The sequence below is a fragment of the Diadema antillarum genome, unplaced genomic scaffold, assembly GCF_040938485.1.
Source record: "Diadema antillarum isolate AM-2024a unplaced genomic scaffold, OU_Dant_1.0 seq00000961_RagTag, whole genome shotgun sequence".
Classification (NCBI taxonomy): domain Eukaryota; kingdom Metazoa; phylum Echinodermata; class Echinoidea; order Diadematoida; family Diadematidae; genus Diadema; species Diadema antillarum.
Genome location: NW_027271808.1, coordinates 15,092 through 31,597, shown reverse-complemented (window position 1 = coordinate 31,597; position 16,506 = coordinate 15,092). Strand labels below are relative to the sequence as shown.

The following is a 16,506-nucleotide window of genomic DNA, read 5'->3' as shown; positions in this document are numbered from 1 at the left end:
GAGAAAGTGATAGGACAGGTGTAAATGTTTTACAAGTCGCGCCATCGATGACCGAGAGGAGTTCATTTATTTTTGCATGTCAATTAATGTAGAAAGAAAAGACAGGAAATAGCTCCAGTTCCGGGAGAGTGCGGTATAGGTGTTTTCGTTCAAGTCCTTTTAGTTGTATCAAATATTCCAAATGCCTCGAAAAGGAGTGTCGTAGTCGAGTAGCAATTTAACAGTAGAGTTGGATCTTTTCGTGGCAGACACCATTTTGATTTCACCGAGAGAACATTGAGTTAGCTCCGTGATGGCAGAAAACCAACCTGCCACACCCAGGCGCCAGTTGGCAAGATAATTTTGTGTCTAAGCCCAATTTCGTTTGCGGCCAGGAGCCGTCCGTCCACCTTACCGTCAGCCTGTATACTGGCTGATTTGAGTTCAGATTTTGTTTGCTGCCAGAAGGCGTATTCCAACAGCCTTTGCAGCCTCCCAGTAGACAAGAAGAAGAGGCATTTTGGTCATATTACACCGGTCATTGGTAAGTTAAATTGCGATTTGATTTCTGCTTTGTCGTGTAAAAGGATGTGAATGTGTTTCAGGGCACCACATATAGCCCCGGAGAACCCCGTGAATAAGTGATAAAGTATATTATAATGGTGTACAGTTTTTGAAAACGATGCGGTGATGTTTGATAAGCTATGCACTGTTATATTTCCAATGTTTGAAACATTTCATTATGTGAATTTTGTATGTTAATTGGTAATAATGCAGTTCTCAAATTTTCACTGTGATGTCAGGATTTAAGCTGATAATGTTTTTGTGTGTGTGGTTAGAACACACCCCATTGGTATATGTTGCATTTAAATAATTTTTGTAGATGGCGCCGAGGCCGAGGTCGAATCTACTCCCAGGCCGACGCATTCGCAGCGGAGCGACTGTGCCCGCCCCTCGCTAGGGAGAACTTTTGACGCCAATGAATACGGAACGCGGGTCCCTCGCGAGACTTTGGAGCTGGAACAGCAACCTCGCATACAAGGACGCTCCACCCACGAATCAGTTATGTTCTGGAAGCGAATAGTTTGACAATTAAGGTGACTCTGTGGACAACGCAGGTGAGCGATGAACCTGGCGGGTGCATGACACCCTGTTGATATGATTGGTTACGACGAGGAAGTGTCGCCGAAGTAGAGAGGTGAAGGTCATGTTAAATTGGTAAAAGGATGAATATGATGTGCACATAATTCGAATGTTGGTATTTATACACTCCATGAGAGTTGCGGGTTAACACAGAACCCGGATGTAAACGGAAGCAGTGTAATTGAAGGCAAGTGTTATAACCGCGGTAAACCGTCGTGCGTGCAGGCTGGTCATCTCAGGATCAGCACTACGGTGGTGTGAACCATATAGTGTTGCGCTTGATAGCAGATAGTGTATTGTCAGGGATAACGAATTAATAGTGAAGCTGTTATAATTATTCTGAAGAAGTGTCAAGCCAAAAGTACAGGTGGAACCGGACCAAGACAGGGTCCCGTTCACATGGTTGTCGAATATAAGAGTATTGTAATTTAATTTATCTCACTCAGAATTTTGATTTTGCATTTTATGTTGGTCACAACTCCTTGATTTCAGTCTTGTAAATATTCTACAAATGGTTTATTAAATTGTACATTAAAGTGAATGGCACGAGTGTGATTGAGTATTATTTAAGTCCGCCCATGTGACATTTTCTGGGGGCTTGTCCGGGAGTATAACTCGTGCCATTCGAAGTCACATGGGTATATAAACGGAGAAAACAGAGTAAAGAAAAAGGTTGAGGAAAACTTGTGATTTGTTTTGTTTCCTCTACATTTGTATGTATGTACTATCTATGTATGTATCTATGTATGTACTATCTATAGGTGCACCGTTGTATATTCATTGTGTACATGATCTGAACTGATCTGAATACATTTTTGTATTATAAGTGCTCAGGTAATTCAGAATGGAGCTAGCTAAGTTAACTGAAATTGGAGAAAAGTTCGGATTCAGTGGAGAGGAGCTTAGGCAGTTTGTTACTGACGAGCAAAAGAGACTCAGAGAGGAAAGAGCGGACATGTTAGAGTTAAGGCGACAGGAAAGAGAAACAGCCGAGCTACAATTGGCGATAGCGCGTGAAAAGCAAACCAAAAGCGAATCAAGTTCTAATGGGTGCAAAGCTCGATCTCCAAAATTGCCTCTATTTCAGGAAGACAAAGATAACATAGATGCCTATCTACAGCGGTTCGAACGATATGCCAAAAATCAAAACTGGCCAACTACAGACTGGGCACTCAACTTAAGCACACTGCTTACAGGTAAGGCTCTTGATGTCCACTCTAGATTGTCAAGTGCGGAATCCAATGATTATGACACTTTGAAACATGCACTCTTGAAATCCTTTCAGCTCACTGCAGAAGGATTTCGCTCCAAGTTTTTTTCAGGCAAACCGACAACAGGAGAAACGGCATCCCAGTATGCAAACCGACTAGAGAACTACTTGAACAGGTGGGTAAGCCTCTCTGGTATAGAGCACACCTTCGAGGAGCTGGCAGATCTACTCCTCCGGGAGCAGCTCATCAGTGGGTGTCATCGAGAGCTGGCCATCTTCCTGAAGGAACGGCAGCCCGAGACTTCGAAGGACGTGGTGAAACTAGCTGAGCAGTACTTAGACGCCAGAGGAGGCACCTTCAAACCACCCCCACCGGCACAAAGGAACATCCAGACACACGTGGGACAGATGCCACGGAGCAACACCAGACCTGAAGGTAAAATCCCTCCAAATAACATTTCAGGAAATAGGCCCCCATCTCAACCCAAATGTTACAACTGCCACCAACACGGTCACCTTGCCCGTGATTGTACAAAACAGGGAAACAGAGGCAGAACGTGTTTCATATGCCACAAACCAGGTCACATTGCTAACTATTGTCCTTTCTCCCCCATGAAATCGGCAGGTCTAGTCCTCGCCCAGGATCCAGAGCAAGGAAACCCCCCTATCTCGGAACACAACCTGGCTTCATTGGAACCCGATCAGGTAGAACCAAATCCACATACTCCCTGTCAATGTCCAGCTTGCACTAACACAAAGGTCAAAATTGAGGCTTCTTGTATGATGGTTCGGATGCCACTCAATGCCCCCAAGCTAGAATCCACCACAGACCATATCCAATTCAAATGTGGACACTCCTTGCCGTTGATGAGTGCAGCATGCACCAAAGAACATGTGGTCAGACAAATGCCAGTTACTAACGGACTAGTCAATAACAATCAAATTTCTGTTCTCAGAGACAGCGGCTGCAGCGGAGCTGTCATTAAACAAGATCTTGTCCAGCCAAACCAAATGACAGGTGAAGAAAGTACTTGCGTGCTGATTGACGGCACAGTGAAAACTCTCCCCGTCGCTAGAATAGATGTTGACACTCCCTTCTACGTAGGAAAAGTTAACGCATTGTGCATGAAAACTCCACTCTATGACCTGATTTTAGGTAACCTACCCGGAGTAAGAGAACCAGACAACCCAGATCCTGACTGGACGGCTACACCAATGCCTGTCGGCGCAGTACAGACGAGAGCCCAGGCTCAACGAGACGGTAAGCCATTTCGTCCTCTCAGAACCCCACACCCAATGGAAGATATCGTGACTCCAACAGCTCTCAAAGAGGCACAACAGAAGGATGAAACATTACACCGCCTGCGAGAACTCGCCGATACTCGTTCAGAGAAGGTAAGTCGCAATAACGGTCTCTCTTCCTTCTTTTACAAAGACGGAATGCTGTATCGCTCATTCCACTCTCCCCAAATGGACCCCGACACAACAATCACACAAGTGGTAGTACCAAAACAATACCGCAAACAGGTTATGCAAACAGCCCATGAAAACATACTCGGAGGGCATCAAGGTACCAAAAAGACAACAGAAAAGATACTTACCAATTTCTTTTGGCCCGGTATGAACTCTGACATTACCAGGTACTGTAGATCGTGTGACGTCTGCCAACGTACACTATCAAAAGGTCGTGTAACCAAGGTCCCACTCGGAAAAATGCCGCTCATCGAAGTCCCCTTCGAACGCATTGCTGTAGACATAGTTGGACCAATACACCCAATGACTGACCAGAAAAATAGGTACATACTTACCGTTATTGATGTTGCTACTAGGTACCCCGAGGCAATCCCACTCCCAAGCATCGAGACAGAAAGAGTTGCAGAAGCCCTAGTGAGCATCTTCACCAGAGTCGAAATCCCCAAGGAAATGCTGACCGATCAAGGGACTCAGTTCACATCTGATCTCATGAAAGAGGTAAGCAAATTACTCTCCATCAAACACTTCACTACATCCCCATATCACCCTGCCGCGAATGGACTAGTTGAGCGCTTCAATGGCACTCTAAAACAAATGTTGAAACGTATGTGCGCTGAAAACCCAAAAGACTGGGACAGGTACATTACTCCCCTTCTATTTGCAGTGAGAGAAGCACCACAAGAGAGCATGGGGTTCTCCCCGTTCGAGCTTCTTTACGGCCGGAAGGTACGCGGACCCCTCGACATCCTGAGAGAACTCTGGACAGGAGAAGCCGAAACAGGTGAGACCAAGTCTACTTACCACTATGTACTTGATCTCCGAAACAGGATCGACGAGACATGCCGCAACGCCCACACTCAACTTCAGAAATCAGCAAACAGGTATGCAAAATACTACAATCAGAAGGCAAAACACAGGGAGCTACAAGTCGGAGACAAGGTACTCCTACTCCTACCAACTGACAGGAATAAGCTCCTTCTACAATGGAAGGGCCCCTTTGACGTGATCTCCAAAATCAGCTCCATGGACTACAGGATCGACCTCAACGGGAAACCAAAGGTGTTCCACATCAATCTTCTGAAAAAGTATCACGCTAGAAATGATGTTCCCTCTATTTCAGATGCCGAAGCTGCTTGTACCGCCGTGATCGAATGCGAAGAGCAAAATGATGACGAGGAAGAAACGCAGCAACCACTAACTAACACATCTCTCCTACAGCCTTTCCCATTTCAGGCGAAAGAGTCACTCGACGATGTCTCAATTAACTCAGCCCTTTCCTCCCCACAGAAAGAACAGGTCAACGAACTCCTCAACGAGTACAAAGACGTCCTGTCTGATCTTCCCGGTCGAACCACGTTAGGCGAACACCACATCAAACTCAAAGGAAATGAACACCTGAAGAGTAAACCATATCCCATTCCCCACTCTCTTAGAGACACAGTCAGAGAAGAGGTAAAAACCATGCTATCGCTCGGAGTAATTGAGCCATCAGAAAGCCCCATTGCCTCCCCCATAGTACTGGTTAAAAAGCCCGATGGCAGCAACCGGTTTTGTGTAGACTTCAGAAAACTCAATAAAGTGACTGTATTTGATGCTGAACCCATACCAGATCAAGATGAACTCTTCACAAAAGTCGCCCATGCAAAGTTCTTCACCAAAATAGATCTCAGCAAAGGATACTGGCAGGTACCCATGGCTGCCGAATCCAAACCACTAACCGCTTTTCTTACCCCCGATGGTCTCTTTCAGTTCACAATGATGCCCTTCGGCTTAGTGAACGCTCCCGCCTCCTTCAGTCGACTGATGAGGAGACTGCTAGACCGACTCGGAGGAACGGTGAACTACATCGACGACATCCTCATCTATTCGACCACGTGGGAAGAACACCTACGTACACTCACAGAACTCTTCAGACGACTACGAGCCGCAAAGCTCACTGCTAGACCAAGTAAGTGCTTCATCGGACAGACAAGCGTCGAATTCCTAGGACATGTGATCGAACACGGACAGGTAAGACCCCGCCCTGAAAAACTCAAAGCCATCCAAGAGGTAAGTCAGCCTCAGACCAAACGAGAGCTCAGATCCTTTCTAGGTATGGCGAACTACTACCGGAAGTTCATTCCGAACTACGCCGCCGTCGCCGCACCACTCACAGACAGGACCAGAAATGCTGAACCAAACAAGGTAAAATGGGAAACGAGCCAAGAGCAGGCCTTCACAACACTGAAGGAAAAACTTTCTAACCCCCCTATCCTTCATTTGCCAGATTTGTCACAGGACTTCATCCTCAGGACAGACGCCTCCAACGTTGGACTAGGAGCAGTCCTCCTCCAAACACACCAAGACGAACGATTTCCAGTCTCCTACGCGAGCCGAAAACTGCTTCGACGAGAACAAGCATACTCAACCATAGAACGTGAGTGCTTAGCTGTAGTTTGGGCAGTAAAGAAGTTCGAACCATACTTGTACGGCAGACAATTTGTGCTAGAAACCGACCACCACCCACTAGTGTACATGAACAAGGCTAGCCCTGCAAATGGGAGGCTAATGCGTTGGATTCTGGCTTTGCAACCCTACAGATTCCGGGTGGAAGCTATCCGCGGCAGCGAGAATGTTGGCGCAGACCTACTAAGCCGGCTGTAGAGAGAAAGATAGTGTTATATAAGTAATTTCTTTTAATTATGAAATGCATTTTTCGAAAGGGGGAGTGAAATGTCACATTGAAAATGCATTTCCAGGTTGTTTCATGTACAACACCTATCGGTCATTCAACTAGACAAACATGTTTACGGGTAGGGATAACGAGACAAAAAGTGCGAGTGAGTGAGCGAGAGAGAAAGCGAGAGTGAGAGAGAGAAAGTGCTAGGACAGGTGTAAATGTTTTACAAGTCGCGCCATCGATGACCGAGAGGAGTTCATTTATTTTTGCATGTCAATTAATGTAGAAAGAAAAGACAGGAAATAGCTCCAGTTCCGGGAGAGTGCGGTATAGGTGTTTTCGTTCAAGTCCTTTTAGTTGTATCAAATATTCCAAATGCCTCGAAAAGGAGTGTCGTAGTCGAGTAGCAATTTAACAGTAGAGTTGGATCTTTTCGTGGCAGACACCATTTTGATTTCACCGAGAGAACATTGAGTTAGCTCCGTGATGGCAGGAAACCAACCTGCCACACCCAGGCGCCAGTTGGCAAGATAATTTTGTGTCTAAGCCCAATTTCGTTTGCGGCCAGGAGCCGTCCGTCCACCTTACCGTCAGCCTGTATACTGGCTGATTTGAGTTCAGATTTTGTTTGCTGCCAGAAGGCGTATTCCAACAGCCTTTGCAGCCTTCCAGTAGCCAAGAAGAAGAGGCATTTTGGTTATATTACACCGGTCATTGGTAAGTTAAATTGCGATTTGATTTCTGCTTTGTCGTGTAAAAGGATGTGAATGTGTTTCAGGGCACCACATATAGCCCCGGAGAACCCCGTGAATAAGTGATAAAGTATATTATAATGGTGTACAGTTTTTGAAAACGATGCGGTGATGTTTGATAAGCTATGCACTGTTATATTTCCAATGTTTGAAACATTTCATTATGTGAATTTTGTATGTTAATTGGATAATAATGCAGTTCTCAAATTTTCACTGTGATGTCAGGATTTAAGCTGATAATGTTTTTGTGTGTGTGGTTAGAACACACCCCATTGGTATATGTTGCATTTAAATAATTTTGTAGATGGCGCCGAGGCCGAGGACGAGCCTACTCCCAGGCCGACGCATTCGCAGCAGAGCGACTGTGTCCGCCCCTCGCTAGGGAGGACTTTGGACGCCAAAGAATACGGAACGCGGGTCCCTCGCGAGACTTTGGAGCTGGAACAGCAACCTCGCATACAAGGACGCTCCACCCACGAATCAGTTATGTTCTGGAAGCGAATAGTTTGACAATTAAGGTGACTCTGTGGACAACGCAGGTGAGCGATGAACCTGGCGGGTGCATGACACCCTGTTGATATGATTGGTTATGACGAGGAAGTGTCGCCGAAGTAGAGAGGTGAAGGTCATGTTAAATTGGTAAAAGGATGAATATGATGTGCACATAATTCGAATGTTGGTATTTATACACTCCATGATAGTTGCGGGTTAACACAGAACCCGGATGTAAACGGAAGCAGTGTAATTGAAGGCAAGTGTTATAACCGCGGTAAACCGTCGTGCGTGCAGGCTGGTCATCTCAGGATCAGCACTACGGTGGTGTGAACCATATAGTGTTGCGCTTGATAGCAGATAGTGTATTGTCAGGGATAACGAATTAATAGTGAAGCTGTTATAATTATTCTGAAGAAGTGTCAAGCCAAAAGTACAGGTGGAACCGGACCAAGACAGGGTCCCGTTCACATGGTTGTCGAATATAAGAGTATTGTAATTTAATTTATCTCACTCAGAATTTTGATTTTGCATTTTATGTTGGTCACAACTCCTTGATTTCAGTCTTGTAAATATTCTACAAATGGTTTATTAAATTGTACATTAAAGTGAATGGCACGAGTGTGATTGAGTATTATTTAAGTCCGCCCATGTGACATTTTCTGGGGGCTTGTCCGGGAGTATAACTCGTGCCATTCGAAGTCACATGGGTATATAAACGGAGAAAACAGAGTAAAGAAAAAGGTTGAGGAAAACTTGTGATTTTTTTGTTTCCTCTACATTTGTATGTATGTACTATCTATGTATGTATCTATGTATGTACTATCTATAGGTGCACCGTTGTATATTCATTGTGTACATGATCTGAACTGATCTGAATACATTTTTGTATTATAAGTGCTCAGGTAATTCAGAATGGAGCTAGCTAAGTTAACTGAAATTGGAGAAAAGTTCGGATTCAGTGGAGAGGAGCTTAGGCAGTTTGTTACTGACGAGCAAAAGAGACTCAGAGAGGAAAGAGCGGACATGTTAGAGTTAAGGCGACAGGAAAGAGAAACAGCCGAGCTACAATTGGCGATAGCGCGTGAAAAGCAAACCAAAAGCGAATCAAGTTCTAATGGGTGCAAAGCTCGATCTCCAAAATTGCCTCTATTTCAGGAAGACAAAGATAACATAGATGCCTATCTACAGCGGTTCGAACGATATGCCAAAAATCAAAACTGGCCAACTACAGACTGGGCACTCAACTTAAGCACACTGCTTACAGGTAAGGCTCTTGATGTCCACTCTAGATTGTCAAGTGCGGAATCCAATGATTATGACACTTTGAAACATGCACTCTTGAAATCCTTTCAGCTCACTGCAGAAGGATTTCGCTCCAAGTTTTTTTCAGGCAAACCGACAACAGGAGAAACGGCATCCCAGTATGCAAACCGACTAGAGAACTACTTGAACAGGTGGGTAAGCCTCTCTGGTATAGAGCACACCTTCGAGGAGCTGGCAGATCTACTCCTCCGGGAGCAGCTCATCAGTGGGTGTCATCGAGAGCTGGCCATCTTCCTGAAGGAACGGCAGCCCGAGACTTCGAAGGACGTGGTGAAACTAGCTGAGCAGTACTTAGACGCCAGAGGAGGCACCTTCAAACCACCCCCACCGGCACAAAGGAACATCCAGACACACGTGGGACAGATGCCACGGAGCAACACCAGACCTGAAGGTAAAATCCCTCCAAATAACATTTCAGGAAATAGGCCCCCATCTCAACCCAAATGTTACAACTGCCACCAACACGGTCACCTTGCCCGTGATTGTACAAAACAGGGAAACAGAGGCAGAACGTGTTTCATATGCCACAAACCAGGTCACATTGCTAACTATTGTCCTTTCTCCCCCATGAAATCGGCAGGTCTAGTCCTCGCCCAGGATCCAGAGCAAGGAAACCCCCCTATCTCGGAACACAACCTGGCTTCATTGGAACCCGATCAGGTAGAACCAAATCCACATACTCCCTGTCAATGTCCAGCTTGCACTAACACAAAGGTCAAAATTGAGGCTTCTTGTATGATGGTTCGGATGCCACTCAATGCCCCCAAGCTAGAATCCACCACAGACCATATCCAATTCAAATGTGGACACTCCTTGCCGTTGATGAGTGCAGCATGCACCAAAGAACATGTGGTCAGACAAATGCCAGTTACTAACGGACTAGTCAATAACAATCAAATTTCTGTTCTCAGAGACAGCGGCTGCAGCGGAGCTGTCATTAAACAAGATCTTGTCCAGCCAACCCAAATGACAGGTGAAGAAAGTACTTGCGTGCTGATTGACGGCACAGTGAAAACTCTCCCCGTCGCTAGAATAGATGTTGACACTCCCTTCTACGTAGGAAAAGTTAACGCATTGTGCATGAAAACTCCACTCTATGACCTGATTTTAGGTAACCTACCCGGAGTAAGAGAACCAGACAACCCAGATCCTGACTGGACGGCTACACCAATGCCTGTCGGCGCAGTACAGACGAGAGCCCAGGCTCAACGAGACGGTAAGCCATTTCGTCCTCTCAGAACCCCACACCCAATGGAAGATATCGTGACTCCAACAGCTCTCAAAGAGGCACAACAGAAGGATGAAACATTACACCGCCTGCGAGAACTCGCCGATACTCGTTCAGAGAAGGTAAGTCGCAATAACGGTCTCTCTTCCTTCTTTTACAAAGACGGAATGCTGTATCGCTCATTCCACTCTCCCCAAATGGACCCCGACACAACAATCACACAAGTGGTAGTACCAAAACAATACCGCAAACAGGTTATGCAAACAGCCCATGAAAACATACTCGGAGGGCATCAAGGTACCAAAAAGACAACAGAAAAGATACTTACCAATTTCTTTTGGCCCGGTATGAACTCTGACATTACCAGGTACTGTAGATCGTGTGACGTCTGCCAACGTACACTATCAAAAGGTCGTGTAACCAAGGTCCCACTCGGAAAAATGCCGCTCATCGAAGTCCCCTTCGAACGCATTGCTGTAGACATAGTTGGACCAATACACCCAATGACTGACCAGAAAAATAGGTACATACTTACCGTTATTGATGTTGCTACTAGGTACCCCGAGGCAATCCCACTCCCAAGCATCGAGACAGAAAGAGTTGCAGAAGCCCTAGTGAGCATCTTCACCAGAGTCGAAATCCCCAAGGAAATGCTGACCGATCAAGGGACTCAGTTCACATCTGATCTCATGAAAGAGGTAAGCAAATTACTCTCCATCAAACACTTCACTACATCCCCATATCACCCTGCCGCGAATGGACTAGTTGAGCGCTTCAATGGCACTCTAAAACAAATGTTGAAACGTATGTGCGCTGAAAACCCAAAAGACTGGGACAGGTACATTACTCCCCTTCTATTTGCAGTGAGAGAAGCACCACAAGAGAGCATGGGGTTCTCCCCGTTCGAGCTTCTTTACGGCCGGAAGGTACGCGGACCCCTCGACATCCTGAGAGAACTCTGGACAGGAGAAGCCGAAACAGGTGAGACCAAGTCTACTTACCACTATGTACTTGATCTCCGAAACAGGATCGACGAGACATGCCGCAACGCCCACACTCAACTTCAGAAATCAGCAAACAGGTATGCAAAATACTACAATCAGAAGGCAAAACACAGGGAGCTACAAGTCGGAGACAAGGTACTCCTACTCCTACCAACTGACAGGAATAAGCTCCTTCTACAATGGAAGGGCCCCTTTGACGTGATCTCCAAAATCAGCTCCATGGACTACAGGATCGACCTCAACGGGAAACCAAAGGTGTTCCACATCAATCTTCTGAAAAAGTATCACGCTAGAAATGATGTTCCCTCTATTTCAGATGCCGAAGCTGCTTGTACCGCCGTGATCGAATGCGAAGAGCAAAATGATGACGAGGAAGAAACGCAGCAACCACTAACTAACACATCTCTCCTACAGCCTTTCCCATTTCAGGCGAAAGAGTCACTCGACGATGTCTCAATTAACTCAGCCCTTTTCTCCCCACAGAAAGAACAGGTCAACGAACTCCTCAACGAGTACAAAGACGTCCTGTCTGATCTTCCCGGTCGAACCACGTTAGGCGAACACCACATCAAACTCAAAGGAAATGAACACCTGAAGAGTAAACCATATCCCATTCCCCACTCTCTTAGAGACACAGTCAGAGAAGAGGTAAAAACCATGCTATCGCTCGGAGTAATTGAGCCATCAGAAAGCCCCATTGCCTCCCCCATAGTACTGGTTAAAAAGCCCGATGGCAGCAACCGGTTTTGTGTAGACTTCAGAAAACTCAATAAAGTGACTGTATTTGATGCTGAACCCATACCAGATCAAGATGAACTCTTCACAAAAGTCGCCCATGCAAAGTTCTTCACCAAAATAGATCTCAGCAAAGGATACTGGCAGGTACCCATGGCTGCCGAATCCAAACCACTAACCGCTTTTCTTACCCCCGATGGTCTCTTTCAGTTCACAATGATGCCCTTCGGCTTAGTGAACGCTCCCGCCTCCTTCAGTCGACTGATGAGGAGACTGCTAGACCGACTCGGAGGAACGGTGAACTACATCGACGACATCCTCATCTATTCGACCACGTGGGAAGAACACCTACGTACACTCACAGAACTCTTCAGACGACTACGAGCCGCAAAGCTCACTGCTAGACCAAGTAAGTGCTTCATCGGACAGACAAGCGTCGAATTCCTAGGACATGTGATCGAACACGGACAGGTAAGACCCCGCCCTGAAAAACTCAAAGCCATCCAAGAGGTAAGTCAGCCTCAGACCAAACGAGAGCTCAGATCCTTTCTAGGTATGGCGAACTACTACCGGAAGTTCATTCCGAACTACGCCGCCGTCGCCGCACCACTCACAGACAGGACCAGAAATGCTGAACCAAACAAGGTAAAATGGGAAACGAGCCAAGAGCAGGCCTTCACAACACTGAAGGAAAAACTTTCTAACCCCCCTATCCTTCATTTGCCAGATTTGTCACAGGACTTCATCCTCAGGACAGACGCCTCCAACGTTGGACTAGGAGCAGTCCTCCTCCAAACACACCAAGACGAACGATTTCCAGTCTCCTACGCGAGCCGAAAACTGCTTCGACGAGAACAAGCATACTCAACCATAGAACGTGAGTGCTTAGCTGTAGTTTGGGCAGTAAAGAAGTTCGAACCATACTTGTACGGCAGACAATTTGTGCTAGAAACCGACCACCACCCACTAGTGTACATGAACAAGGCTAGCCCTGCAAATGGGAGGCTAATGCGTTGGATTCTGGCTTTGCAACCCTACAGATTCCGGGTGGAAGCTATCCGCGGCAGCGAGAATGTTGGCGCAGACCTACTAAGCCGGCTGTAGAGAGAAAGATAGTGTTATATAAGTAATTTCTTTTAATTATGAAATGCATTTTTCGAAAGGGGGAGTGAAATGTCACATTGAAAATGCATTTCCAGGTTGTTTCATGTACAACACCTATCGGTCATTCAACTAGACAAACATGTTTACGGGTAGGGATAACGAGACAAAAAGTGCGAGTGAGTGAGCGAGAGAGAAAGCGAGAGTGAGAGAGAGAAAGTGCTAGGACAGGTGTAAATGTTTTACAAGTCGCGCCATCGATGACCGAGAGGAGTTCATTTATTTTTGCATGTCAATTAATGTAGAAAGAAAAGACAGGAAATAGCTCCAGTTCCGGGAGAGTGCGGTATAGGTGTTTTCGTTCAAGTCCTTTTAGTTGTATCAAATATTCCAAATGCCTCGAAAAGGAGTGTCGTAGTCGAGTAGCAATTTAACAGTAGAGTTGGATCTTTTCGTGGCAGACACCATTTTGATTTCACCGAGAGAACATTGAGTTAGCTCCGTGATGGCAGGAAACCAACCTGCCACACCCAGGCGCCAGTTGGCAAGATAATTTTGTGTCTAAGCCCAATTTCGTTTGCGGCCAGGAGCCGTCCGTCCACCTTACCGTCAGCCTGTATACTGGCTGATTTGAGTTCAGATTTTGTTTGCTGCCAGAAGGCGTATTCCAACAGCCTTTGCAACCTTCCAGTAGCCAAGAAGAAGAGGCATTTTGGTTATATTACACCGGTCATTGGTAAGTTAAATTGCGATTTGATTTCTGCTTTGTCGTGTAAAAGGATGTGAATGTGTTTCAGGGCACCACATATAGCCCCGGAGAACCCCGTGAATAAGTGATAAAGTATATTATAATGGTGTACAGTTTTTGAAAACGATGCGGTGATGTTTGATAAGCTATGCACTGTTATATTTCCAATGTTTGAAACATTTCATTATGTGAATTTTGTATGTTAATTGGATAATAATGCAGTTCTCAAATTTTCACTGTGATGTCAGGATTTAAGCTGATAATGTTTTTGTGTGTGTGGTTAGAACACACCCCATTGGTATATGTTACATTTAAATAATTTTGTAGATGGCGCCGAGGCCGAGGACGAGCCTACTCCCAGGCCGACGCATTCGCAGCAGAGCGACTGTGTCCGCCCCTCGCTAGGGAGGACTTTGGACGCCAAAGAATACGGAACGCGGGTCCCTCGCGAGACTTTGGAGCTGGAACAGCAACCTCGCATACAAGGACGCTCCACCCACGAATCAGTTATGTTCTGGAAGCGAATAGTTTGACAATTAAGGTGACTCTGTGGACAACGCAGGTGAGCGATGAACCTGGCGGGTGCATGACACCCTGTTGATATGATTGGTTATGACGAGGAAGTGTCGCCGAAGTAGAGAGGTGAAGGTCATGTTAAATTGGTAAAAGGATGAATATGATGTGCACATAATTCGAATGTTGGTATTTATACACTCCATGATAGTTGCGGGTTAACACAGAACCCGGATGTAAACGGAAGCAGTGTAATTGAAGGCAAGTGTTATAACCGCGGTAAACCGTCGTGCGTGCAGGCTGGTCATCTCAGGATCAGCACTACGGTGGTGTGAACCATATAGTGTTGCGCTTGATAGCAGATAGTGTATTGTCAGGGATAACGAATTAATAGTGAAGCTGTTATAATTATTCTGAAGAAGTGTCAAGCCAAAAGTACAGGTGGAACCGGACCAAGACAGGGTCCCGTTCACATGGTTGTCGAATATAAGAGTATTGTAATTTAATTTATCTCACTCAGAATTTTGATTTTGCATTTTATGTTGGTCACAACTCCTTGATTTCAGTCTTGTAAATATTCTACAAATGGTTTATTAAATTGTACATTAAAGTGAATGGCACGAGTGTGATTGAGTATTATTTAAGTCCGCCCATGTGACAATTGCATAGCCTATAATTTAGGCGGAGAATGCAGTTATTGTCTTTGTAATTTGCTGTTAAGCTAAACGTATGATGCAGCGAGGTAATTGTCTTTGCCAAGCGATACATCTGATGCGGCGAGACTACGAACAGTGGACGCATCTACCGCGTCCGCTAGGCGCCACGATCGGTGGCAGTTTTTTTCCCGTGTAAGAAGACTGCCACCGATTAAAAAAAAAAAGAAAACAACGACAAACAACTGGATCATAGGCGGTGTATTCGCGCGCATCCACTGTTCGTAGTCTCGTCGCATCAGACCAGCTGCATCCCCACCTAGGTTATAGGCTACATACTGTAATGCATGAGCCATGACGTTCGCACGCCCGCCTTGTGACGAGAGCATACTGCTGAACAGTGCTAGCAGCGCTCGCGTACTTCTCTCGCACGCCAATGCATGTAGAGCAATATCGACCGTAATGCATGCTTCGGATGTTGATATACAAATGATGCACAGGATAGAGTGCGTTAGTGTAGGCGTAGTGCACTCGAGGGTATTTACAATGTAGTGCAACATGCACTCGGCTTCGCCTCGTGCATGTTTCACAATTGTAAATACCCTCGAGTGCACTACGCCTACACTAACGCCACGAAATAATCCTGTGCATCATTTGTTTTATAAAATGGGTCGAAAATTCGAAAACTAACATCATTTTTCAGCGTTTTTCACGTACCTTTGTGGGTCAAGACGTCCGAAGATGTTCGTCCCAAACTTTTACGCACGTCGCACTCGCGGAAGTCCCGCACATACAGTATAAGTATAATGGGGGGTTGGGTTTCCGGACACCCGCATGAAAACTTACTTATTTTACATAGAATATGCACCCTTTACCTTAAAGACTTGATATAGACTCCTCATATAGGCCTACTAGACAACATACTCTGAAAACGGCGTGAGAATTAACCTGCTAAATCGTTGGATTTGCTCTTCAAAGTGACTCCATGTACGCGTCCGGTCCCATAACGCTTGGTCTACTGTACTGTACAAAGTGTACGTATAGTACAGTATACGTACGTACGCCACATATGTTATGCACAAGGGAAGACAGGCCGGCCGGCCGGCAGCCCGAACTAGAAGTTGTTTACAGGATTGACAGCGCGTACGCGTATGCATGCAATTCATCAAAGGAGCCGCCGCGCGCACAGACGATCGGCAATCTACCATAGGATTACAGGCAGTGCAGTTGTACTGAAGTAAAGGAAGGAGGTGTGTCTCATTTCAGCGCTTCCTATTGGCTACATTCTTGAACCCATTTTATAAACTACTATAGTAGCCACACAACCAGATGGCAACCAGCGGCATGCAACCAGGGAGGTGCTCTTCCCACCTCCTTGATGCAACGTAGGGCCATGGACGCAGGCGCGAACGAGTGCACATGCCGAGCGCAGATACGACTCACGTCGAGCTCCGCATGAGTTACCCAACGATCTAGATAACAATAGAGTT

General features: G+C 45.9%; 2 protein-coding genes across 2 annotated transcripts; both read left to right on the top strand.

The window, feature by feature from the left end:
• Positions 1 to 1,879: 1,879 nt before the first annotated feature.
• Positions 1,880 to 6,448, top strand: LOC139741882 (uncharacterized). Its single transcript, XM_071652456.1, has one exon. The coding sequence runs from the start codon at positions 1,967 to 1,969 to the stop codon at positions 6,446 to 6,448; it is 4,482 nt and encodes a 1,493-aa protein (XP_071508557.1). The 5' UTR covers positions 1,880 to 1,966.
• A 1,711-nt stretch (positions 6,449 to 8,159) lies between these two features.
• On the top strand, positions 8,160 to 13,105 carry LOC139741881 (uncharacterized). The gene has a single exon (XM_071652455.1). It carries the CDS (start codon positions 8,624 to 8,626, stop codon positions 13,103 to 13,105), a length of 4,482 nt encoding a protein of 1,493 aa, XP_071508556.1. The 5' UTR covers positions 8,160 to 8,623.
• Positions 13,106 to 16,506: the final 3,401 nt, after the last annotated feature.